At 46.6% G+C, this 11,409-nt stretch overlaps 1 protein-coding gene across 1 annotated transcript in view; it reads right to left on the reverse strand.

Annotated features, from left to right (window-relative positions):
• Window positions 1–11,409, reverse strand: part of LRRC74B (leucine rich repeat containing 74B) — a 56,967-nt gene that overhangs the window by 26,952 nt on the left and 18,606 nt on the right. Inside the window, exons 5-9 of the mRNA XM_026661200.1 lie at window positions 11,371–11,407; window positions 9,913–9,948; window positions 8,918–9,060; window positions 6,698–6,830; window positions 2,129–2,335 (exon numbers count right to left, since the gene is read on the reverse strand). Of these exons, the coding sequence (XP_026516985.1) occupies window positions 2,129–2,335; window positions 6,698–6,830; window positions 8,918–9,060; window positions 9,913–9,948; window positions 11,371–11,407 (556 nt within the window). The remainder of the gene's footprint in view (window positions 1–2,128; window positions 2,336–6,697; window positions 6,831–8,917; window positions 9,061–9,912; window positions 9,949–11,370; window positions 11,408–11,409) is intronic.

An 11,409-nucleotide genomic window follows, 5' to 3' on the forward strand; every position in this document is an offset into this window, starting at 1 on the left:
AACGGGTGACCCTGAAAGAAGGAGGAAGGGAGGGAGATGGGTAGGATTGGAAGGAAGGAATCAAAGTAAGGAGAAAAAAAATCCAAAACCTCCTCCAGTCTTAGAAAGACTCTCTTGCCCCTCAGGGCTCTAAGAGACGGGAGGGGATTCCCACAGATTTCAGTGGGGGGCTATAGGTGGCAAAGGATTTGAAAGTCAATGGACATTCTTCCCTTGCCCATTAAATTCTATTCAAATGTCTTGCCCTTAATCTCAAGCCCTACATCACACTGCCCAGTCTACATCCCAGACCTGGTCTCCTTTCGTATTCCTTTTGCACCCTTTCCACAAATACCACCAGCTTTAATACCCCTCACTTTCCCTCCACAACTTCTCCTTGCCTTCTTCCAGGCTGCCCCTTTGCCTGAATATCCTTCCAAAACCGAGTCTCCAAGCCCAGTCAAATCCCATTTAACACCCACTTCTGCACCATCCCCCACAAAAACACACATTGAAAAAACAGAGTTACTGCACAGGGTGAGTAACCGTCTCGTCTTCGAGTAGCATCCCTATAGGTGCTCCACTCTAGATGATTATTGAGCAGTTCCGTCTATGGAAGGAGGGGGCTTTGGAGTCGAGTCTAAGATTGAAGCTAGAACAGTGGAGCCAAATATGGCATCAGAAGTGGAGGCATGAGTGACTGCATAGTGTTCAGCAGATGTATGAATGGATGTCCAAGTCCTGGCTCTACATATTTCTGCAATGGGAATGATCTTAAGAAAGGCTACTGAAGTAGAGAAGGATCTCGTGGAGTGAGTTAATACTCTAGAGAGAGGTCAAAGGTCATGAGACAGATAGAAGTAGGTAATGCAGCCACATATCCATGCTTAAGATGGCATCATGGTTCATCTCTCCTTCCTGCTTTGCCAACACTTTCCCCTCTCAGAAATGAACTCTCTCTGGTTCCCTCTTCCTCTTTCACTCCCACTCACGTCTTCCATTTTCCCTGTCTTGATCTATCCCACCTTTCATCCTGCGTCTCTCTTCAGCGCAACCATCTCTTTTACAGCCCCCCCTTTTGCCTTCCACAACCTGACTGATCTGGGGGGGGGGGGCTGTGGTAAGCGGTAATAAGAGGTTCAAGCCAGGCAGTTTTGACCACCATGGAGGGTCAGGGAAGACAGGATAATCACTCCCATCCCTTGACATCCCCTCCTCCCCTTTCCAGAACTAAAAATGAAGACACATTAAAGGGCAGGAAAGATGAATCAGTATTTGCCCAATGCCTGCAGTCCCAGACAGATCACCTAATTTCATTCCTTATTTCACCAGAAGCAGCGGCCTTTTTATTCTATTTGCTTTTCTTTTCTCTGCTCTTCGTCCTTATTTCTTCCTCTTCTTCTATCTCTAAACAGACTCTGTCCTCCTTCCCCTGGGTTTTCTGTTCTTCCCAATTTTTTCTGCTCTTCTCTTCTCCCAGTTCTTCACTCTGTTCACAGCAAAAGGCCTCCTGGGAGAAGTTATTTGAAAGGAGGGATTTGAATGATGGGAGGAAGGCCATTCAGCGCATGAGGAGAGGGAGGGAATCCCAGCATAAAGAGAAAACTTAGAGTTGGACAGAGAAAAGATGGTTAGGTCTGGAGAGAGCAGGAGACAATGACAGCAGAGATGGAGGCAGGTGGAGCTTTTTCAGGCCTTTGAAGGTGAATAGCAAGAAACATGAACTTAGTGCAGAAACTGAGATGATGCCAAGTGAAGGAATTCAAAGAAGGGAGTGACGTGCTCTGAGTGGCAAGAGGAGGAGATATTTTTGGCTGATCCATTCTCTGTGGGGGACATAATGAAACATGGAAGATCTCAAAAGGTGGCAGACAAGAGATGACCAGGGTGTAGAAAGACAAGATTAATGGTGGATAGAGAGAAAAGGGTGGATTTTTAGAGGAAGAGGTGAATGTTTAATGAGCAAGGATTCCAGAGGTTATGAGCCTGGGTGGTAGAGGAGGACGGTGGAGCTTTAGGTGGTTACAAAAGTGGGAGGAAGCCAGGAGGTTTTGGGAGAAGAGAGAAATTTGGTTTTCACCACTTGGAGTGTGAATTTGCAGCAGGATAACACTATACAACGCGTGGGTCTACGAAGACACTGCTTTACCTGATGTGTCAGCAAGCATGTTGTGACTCAGAGCCAGAGATTCCAGTTTATTGTTAGCCGGGAGGGCATCGGCTAGGTACTTAGCTGCATGGTCATTGAACTCATTTCCTGAAAGTTTAAGGGTAACAACTGTCGTATTCTCCAGAAGCATACCAGAAAGGGCCTCGGCTCCTTTAACTCCAAGTCTGTTGTCAGATAAATCAACATCTGGGGGAGGGGGGAAAAAACCAAGAACAAAATCACCATTTAGCTAAAGGGGAGATGTCAGAAAAACCTCCAGCCGTCCGCTGCAATGGAAAACTCTTACAGCAGTATTGCCAATCCTCAATGTTCCAAAATTATGAAATTTTTACTTTTTTAAGAAAAGCTGAAATAGTGGCTTTTGCTCTGACTTCTGAGTTTTTAACTCCCCCTGCCCACCTCTAGTGTGTGTGTGTGACAATTACCCTGTTGTCAACTCTCCCAAATGTAGAGTGAATAAGGCAATTTTGACCCAGCTGATGGAGCTCTGACTATACCCCATGGAGATCAGGGCCCCATTGTGCCTGGTGGTCCACAAACACATAGGGAAAGACAGTTCCTGCCCCCCAAGCTCTTACAGTCTAGTGCAAAGCTCATTGGTGAATTTGTGCTATGGCAGCTAGAGCCGGGACCCACCACACTCATCTCATCTAGGGGCTTTCAACCAGCCATTAGATGGGAAGAACCTTCTAACCTCTGCTGAGCTGGGCAGGATTCACACTGCTGCCCTGCAGAGGAAAGACTGTGTAGATCAGTGTTTCTCAAACTGGGGTCGCCGCTTGTGTAGGGAAAGCCCCTGGCAGGCCGGGCCAGTTTGTTTACCTGCCCCGTCCACAGGTCCGGCCGATCACGGCTCCTCCCACTGGCCACGGTTCGCTGCTCCGGGGCAATGGGGGCTGCGGGAAGCGGCGCGGGCTGAGGGACGTACTGACCGCTGCTTCCAGCAGCTCCCATTGGCCTGCAGCGGCAAACCGCGGCCACTGGGAGCTGTGATCGGCCAGACCTGCGGACGGGGCAGGTAAACAAACTGGCCCGGCCTGCCAGGGGCTTTCCCTACACAAGCGGTGGCCCCAGTTTGAGAAACACTGGTGTAGATCATTACCAACACCCACAGCATCCAGACCCCATTAGCACTAATGGGACATCTTGGGGAATGAGACTCTTTCTGGAAAGACAGGTTTATTAAACCAAGTTCTGGCCATTTTGTGGCTCACCTCCTCTCTGCACACACATGCAAAATCTTCCGCATGGGCACTGTCCCACACAGCGTGCCACAGCCTGCTCTTAAAGGGACAGCTCTCATCAACTAAAAAACCAACACACTACAAATGCAACAGTAAAATAAATATTAACACTATTTATTTAACACATTCACTTCACTGGATAATTTCCATCCAAGAATATCAAAAGACTTTTCCAAGGAGCTCTCTGAATCATAAATGTTGATTTTTAACAAACCTCGGCACCAGGGCTTAAATTCTCAGAGATTATTTCCTGGAGCCCCTCTCTCCCCCCACACCCAATTTGGGGCTTCAGCTGCAGGGCGGGCGGTGGCGGCGCTGGGGCTCCTCTGGGTTTGAAAATATTTCCCTGTTTTAATTTGAGCCCTGGCACATTGGGGAAGCTCTGAAAGACTGGAAAAAAGCCAGTGTAGTGCCACTGCTTAAAAAGGGTAAACAAGATGAGCTGGTTAATCACAGGCTACTTGGAATTGTAAATAATGATGGGGACAGATCAGTTCTACAGAGTGATCTGGATTGTTCAGGAAGGCAGTCTCGTTTGAATGCATGAATATCGCCAAATGCAAAGCCATACATCTAGGAACAAAGAACAGAGGCTATGCTTGCAAGATGGGGGACTGTAGCTTGGAAAGCAAGAACACTGGAAAGGACTTAGATGATAGATAACCAATTGAACATGAGCTCCCAGTGCAATGCAGTAGCTAAGAGGGTGAATGCAATCTTTGGGGGTACATGCAGGGGAATATCAAAAAGGAACAAGGAGGTGTTATTACCTCTGTATCCAACGTTAGTGAAAACATTACTGGACTACTGCATCCAATTCTGGAGTCCACATTTTCAAAAGGATTTTGAAAAATTGGAAAGAGTTCAGAAAAGAGCTACAAGAAGTTATGCAAAGTAATGCAGATTGGAAAACATAATCCTAACTATACATATACAATGATGGGGTCTAAATTAGCTGTTACCACTCAAGAAAGATCTTGGAGTCACTGTGGATAGTTCTCTGAAATCATCCACTGAAAGTGCAGCGGCCGTCAAAAAAGCAAACAGAATGTTGGGAATCATCAAGAAAGGGATAGATAATAAGACAGAAAATATCATATTGCCTCTATATAAATCCATGGTATGCCCACATCTCGAATACTGGGTGCTGATGTGGTCGCCCCATCTCAAGAAAGATGTATTGGAATTGGAAAAGGTTCAGAAAAGGGCAACAAAAATGCTTTGGGGTATAGAACGGCTTCCGTATGAGGAGAGATTAATAAGACTAGGACTTTTCAGCTTGGAAAAGAGGCGACTAAGGGGGGATATGATAGAGGTCTATAAAATCATGAGTGGACTGGAAAACCTGCCTTATAGGGAGAGATTTTAAAACCTCAATCTATTTAGTTTATGCAAGAAAGAGGTGACTTGATCATGGTCTACAAATACCTACCTAGGGAAGAGATTTCTGAGAGCAGATGGATCTCATTCGGCCTTTTTCTGCTAGATTAAAGACCATTAGCTGGAAGATGAAGCTAGACAAATAAGGACTACAGATAAGGTGCAAACTGTTAAAAGTGAGAGTAATTTATCATTGGAACAACTTACTAGGGATGTGGTGAATTCTCCATCAGGTTAATTCTTTAAATCAAGACTAGATAACTTCCTAAATGATGCTATAGCTGAAACAGAAGTTATGGGCTTGATGCAGAAGTTACTGGATGAGTTTCTATGGTCTGTACTGCCGGAGGTGAGACTAGACAATCTTAAAACTGCCCTTTCTGCCCCTAAAATCTAAGCATCTCCTATTTAAAATGTTAGTTTTTAAGAAGCACTGTTACTGTACCTCAAGAAGAGCTCTGCATAAGCTAGAAAGCTTGTCTCTCTCACCAACAGAAATTGGTGCAATAAAAGATATTACCTCCCCCACCTTGTCACTTGTACGCTTAAGAGATTTATTTAATCAACAGTTTCTTTTATAGCAAATAATCCAATTATGTAACAATACATACACTGAAATCAGGTTTTAGAGGACACCAAGATCTATTGTATTTCAAGGTAAATATTAATCAAGGGTTCAAGTTCTTGAGTCAGTAAATTCTGATGACTGTCTCAACAGATATCAATATTTATATATTAAAATGCAGTTCTGCAAAGGGACTGTAAAAATGGCCTGGAGGATTTCGTGTGTGTGTGTCTCAATAGCTCCCAGAGCAAATGTACTTAGTTTACAAGTAAAACTACGGCAGCTTGTGCCCCAAGTAAGCTGCAGACACCAGTGTCCAGCCCATGCTCCTTGCCTGCCTCCACTGCTTCCTACTTTCCCAACTACTGGGTTGTCAAAGTGATAAACTGGGGGTGGGGGTCAATGGGGTGCATAGAAAAGGGGAGACACTCTTCCCTCACCTGCTCTGCCATTCACACCTCAGAATCCATCTGTTGGGGCTAGTGCTACTCCAGCTTCCTGGAACCTCACCCATCCGAGATCTCAGATATCCGAGGTAGGAGACCTAGGTTCAAGTCCCTGTTCCAGATCAGGCAGCCTTGGGATTTGAACCGAGCTCTTCCACTTCGGAGGTGAGTGCTCAGGCTACTGGGTATACAGGGAACACCATCACCACATACTTAAGCCACTTTTTACTGGCCAGCTTCGGCAGCTGCCCACTCAGTTTGCTAGCTTCTGTGGCTCCATGCATTGTCTGGAGAGACGGTGCACCTAACTCAGGAATGTGGATTCCAATGGGTGGCAGGGCACCTAAAATTAGGTGTTGCAAAGCTGAGCAAAGTCCACTTTGTCACTCTAGCCCAGTCCTTACAGCACAGATATCGGCTGGGGCACCTTGGATGGGGCTTAGCGCCGCTTGCCCCTAATTAGAAGATGGTTGTTCTAACTGCCAGTCTAGCAAACTCCACCTGGAATCTGAAAGTTAAGATGGGTTTTTTCTGCCTTATGCATCTTCAACAATATTCTGCAACTGTTCTCCCAAATTCCAGTTCCATTACTGATTCATGAGCCAGAAGAGAATTCAGCTCCCTCTCCCAGAACGCTATTGGCTTTGCAGAGATAACAGGAGTAAAGACATGAATTCATGAAAGTAAAAGCTATGAATACACACAGGGAGAGCTGAATAAGAAGGCACTATTTTAAGTAGTCACTTTTCAAAGTAGGGCCCAATTCTGTAGCCCTCTCTCATGTGAGCAGTGACACTGAAGTCAGTGGGATCAGCCAAATATGCAAACAAGAACTTCCTCCTCTCATAAAACCTTATTGCCACACTCTGATACATGCCTTACAACAGAATTACCTTTGAATTAAGACACAAACCTGAAATGTAACAGTTTTCCTTTAACATCTCTGCAACTGCAGCTGCCCCGTCTCCATTCAGCCAATTATCACTCAGGTTTAACTTTACGATGGAGGTGTTGGTCATCAAGGAAAGAGATAAAGCTTTGGCACCCTGGAACATATGACAGCATAATGGGTCACTCACAGGTCTATTCGGTACAATGAGCACTTTTAGTGGTTTGCTTATTTCAGTTTTCCTTAACCTATCAAGAATATATTGATTGACAAAAGCTTTCCAGGCCCTGGCTGCATTGCTGAAGAACACAACTGAACGAAAGGGACCTCTACGTGCAGTAGAGGGCTCCAGCTGCGTTCAATAGAGCACCACCACCAAGTCCCATCCTGCTACCAGTGAAGTCAATGGCAAAATTCTCAACAACTTCAATGGATGCAGGATCTAACCCACTGTCTCTTAAGGAAAGTAGTAAAAGCCCCCTTGTGTGAGTGATTTTAAACTAGACTGGAAAAAGCAATGCAGAATATAGTTAGAGTTCAAAGGATGCAATCTGAGTTGGTAAGTGTCATTAATTATTTCTCCATCCACCTACAAATAATAAAAAAAGTTTACCACCAATATTCATAATGTAGAGAGAGGGAAAGTTAAACATGTCAGATTTGTTCAACTCGAGGACACCTGGTGCCTTCACTCATTGTCAGTTCTATCAAGCAATCAGTAACTAATACTAGGATAAGTACCACTTAGGAGTTTATTTCTATTATTCCTCCTAGGATCTAGAGCAGGGGTGGCCAACCTGAGCCTGAGGAGGAGCCAGAATTTACCAATGTACATTGCCGAAGAGACACAGTAATATGTCAGCAGCACCCCCCCCATCAGCTCCCCCCCTCCAGCCCCCAGTGCCTCCCCCTTCCCCCCCATGCCTCCCACCTGCCATGATCAGCTGTTTTGCATGCGGAGGAGGCTCTGCGGGGTAGGGGGAAGGAGGGAGGGCACAGCACGTTCAGGGGAAGGGGCGGGGGCTTTGGGTGAAGGGGTGGAGTGGGGGCAGGGCCTGGGGCAGAGCAGGGGGTTGAGCAGCGAGCACCCCCGGCACATTGGAAAGTTGGCGCCTGTAGCTCCAGCCCCGGAGTCGGTGCCTATACAAGGAGCCGCATATTAACTTCTGAAGAGCCGCATGTGGCTCCGGAGCCACAGGTTGGCCACCCCTGATCTAGAGCCATTACGTTTGGAATAAATGTCTTAACTTGATTAACATATTTTAAATTTGGAAGTAAATGCACTGACATTATCCATGAAATTAAATAAAAAAATCTACACTCTCGAACCCTAAATACAGTGTAAGGAATCAGAGGATGAAGGGATCTAATAAGTCTACTCCAGTTCTAATTTCCCTAATTCTACCATGTTTATTACCATCACAGGGGAGTATTAAGGCTTGTTGCATTTTACGGCATGAGTCATGCATATGAGCCAAAAGTTCCTGCAAAGTAAGTTGTGTAAAACCAGAAGCAACTACAAGCCCATCGTGGATAGGACTGTGACACTAACCTACATATAGAACTTCTTTAAAAAGTTTTCGAATGTTGTTTAAACCTATGAATTTTAACCATGTAACATATAGCCACACACGCATATTATATAAACAAAAAAACTTTGTACATCCAGGGAGGATAAAAATCTTATCACAAAGCCCTGGACATTCTTGTGGGGTGAGGTGTGGAGAAATCTAATCCACCGTCCCACCGAAAGGACAGCAGGTGCTGTGAAGATGACAAAGCTGACAAATTCCCCTTAAAATGTGCTAAATTTCACGTGGCATCTCATTTTGCTTAAATACATTTATATTGTTTCACTGCACTCCCTCTCCCGCTTAGCTGAAAGCCCACTTCCCCTACTAGCCATTCTTTATAAAGCAGCAATTGCTGAAATTCTTAAATGTATTATTCCTCCTTAGGTTTAAATTAAGTCCCCTTGTTCTGGCCTGTCCAATAACTTTCAATAGATCAAGTTTTATTTTGTTCATTCCCAAACATGATATATTTAATGCTAGTCTACACATAATATACACCACAAAACCAAGAAAGTGAAAAGCTAATATTAGTTTAATTAGTACATTATTCCCCCACCCAGAGACACACCCCTAGCCACTGGCACAACCACCATATAAATTCAGAGCACACATCGCAGCCTTAATTGTGCCAAAGCGAAAAGTGATGTATTCTATTTTCTGTAACTGTTACCTGTGGGCCAAGTCCATGGTGCTTCATAATCAGTTCAGTGTCCTTCATGTGACGCAGGAAATAGGATATGGGTACCACTCCATATAGTTGGCAGGCTGCTATATATCTGGTCTTTCCAGTTGGGTCAAAAGGTTCCTTGGTTTCTACATTAGAAACAGCACAACGGACACAGAGAAAACAAGCTGTACAAACAAAAAACAGCACTTCCAAATTAACAATTTTACCCAAAAATGGAAATTAAAGAACTTCTATTTCTTTGCAGCACCCAGGGCCGGCTCCAGGGTTTTTGCCGCGCCAAGCGGCGAAAAAAAAAAAAAAAAGCCGCAATTGCGATGGACGGCACTTCAGCGGCAGCTCCACCACGCCGCTTTCTTCTTCGGCGGCAGGTCCTTCCCTCCGAGGGACCTGCCACCAAATTGCTGCCAAAGAGCCCGACGTGCCGCCCCTTCGACTTGGCCGCCCCAAGCACCGCTTGCTGAGCTGGTGCCGGCCCTGGCAGCACCTTCCCCAGAGCCTCCACGCACTCAAAGTTAACAGAGTGAGGCAAGACTCAGGAAAGCAGAGTTGTCCACACGTACTTGATCCTGCTTGTTGTTATGTAGGCATCCTGATACAGTTTTTAATTACATGATCACACACAATTACTTACACGATCCCTGCTCATTAGAGGCTTGATGCAAAAAAAAAAAAAAAAAAAAAAATGACTGACGTCAATGGGAGTCTTGCCATTGATTTCAAATTGGTTTTGGATCAAGCCCTCAGTCCACAAGCTGCATTCTGCTTGGTGAGCTCTCCGAGTGATACGGATAAAAGCAGTGTAATAGAAATTATATAAATAAAGTTGTAAAAATTTACGCAATATTTAAGGTAAATGTTTAATTTAAATGTTAAATTAGATTAAACGCAAGTGTTCTGTGTGCAGACCTCTTCTTCACTTTTATTTCAGTAAGTTATATAAAACTAAAGATTGAAGCCCTCTCTCATTCTGGACTCACCATATAACTCACACAATGAATGAGGTGGCTTTAGATCTGCAAAAATAATAATAATGTATAATGGGTAATTAAGAACTTTAACATAATGAACAAGGGAGCATATGTACTTTACCATAACTTTTCCATCTCCCAACTTTTTAGTCAGGGAATGAGATCACAAACTGTTTGCATAGAGTTTCCTAGGGGCGGGGCGGTCCCTAGCCATTTGGGTGTCCTATGCAGCCCCAGCTCCCCCAGGGTCTAGGAGGCAGGAGCTGTGGGGGGGCACTTTTGGGGGCCTCCGCAGTCCCAGGGGATTAGCGGGGGGCCAGGAGCAGCCCGCTCCACTTCCCTCGCCCCGGCCCCAGCCGTGTCGCTCAGGGGAGGGGGAAGGGATCCCCCCCCGCCCTCACCAGCAGAAATGGAGCAGCACGGCCCCAGCCTGCTCCACTCCGCCAGCTTCCCGCCGCCGGTGAGGGCGGGGGGACCTTTCCCCAACCCTCCCCCAGCGACACGGCTGGGGCCGGGGCAAGGTAAGCGGAGCAGGCTGGGGCCGCATCGCTCCGCTTCCGCCACAAGTGAGTGCGGGGGCATCCTTTCCCCAACCTCCCTGCACTCACCGGCAGCGGGAAGCAGAGCGCCATGGCTGGGAGCTGGCAGAGTAGAGCGGGCTAGGGCCACGTTGCTCCGCTTCCCGCCGCTGCCAGTGAGTGTGGGGTCGCTGGGGGAAGAGGTGGAATGGGGGCCGGCCAGGGGCAGAGCAGGGGGAAGGGTAAGAGGCAGGGCAGAGGGAATTGTCCAGGGCCCCATACCCCCTAGGGACAGCCCTGCCCCTTGCAATGGGCGCGGTCCGCGGAGGGAGGGATAGGGCAGGTCACCGGGGCTGGTGCTGCCACGTATGCAGCACACAGCTGCCTAGGGCACCATGAAATTTGGGGCAATTTGGTGCCCCAAATTTCATGGTGCCCTATGCAACTGCATATGCTGCGTATGCCTAAGGACGGCCCTGCCTAGGGGTGTTGTTTACAGGGCCGGCTCCAGGCACCAGCCGACCAAGCACATGCTTGGGGCGGCACCTTGGGGCAGGGCAGCGCTCGATTTTTTATTTTTTATTTATTTATTTTGTATTCAGCGGCGCGGAGCTCGGAGGGGGGGCGGGGGCTTCAGGTGGCGTGGTGCTTGGGGGGGGGGGGGCTTCGGGCGGGGGCGGGGCGGTTCGTTTTTGCCTGGGGCGGCAAAAAAGTTAGAGCTGGCCCTGGTTGTTTATTTTTGGTTTTGCTTTGTTTTGTAAAGAGAAAGAAAAAAGAATTAAGAGTACATTCACTCTTCACCTAGAGAAGATCAGGGAAAATTGTATGTTCACAGCCCATTTTGATACTGTTCTACGGATACAGGACAAATTGTGCCAGATCCAACCTGTGTCGTGCTGGAAGAGATTCCTACCACTGTGCAAACCAGGGCAGTTGGGATATTTTGTACCTTCTATTTCAAGGTCAGTATCCCACTCTTCCTCCCTCT

The sequence above is a fragment of the Terrapene carolina genome, unplaced genomic scaffold (genome assembly GCF_002925995.2).
Source record: "Terrapene carolina triunguis isolate 2854851 unplaced genomic scaffold, T_m_triunguis-2.0 Scaffold951, whole genome shotgun sequence".
Taxonomy (NCBI): Eukaryota; Metazoa; Chordata; order Testudines; family Emydidae; genus Terrapene; species Terrapene triunguis.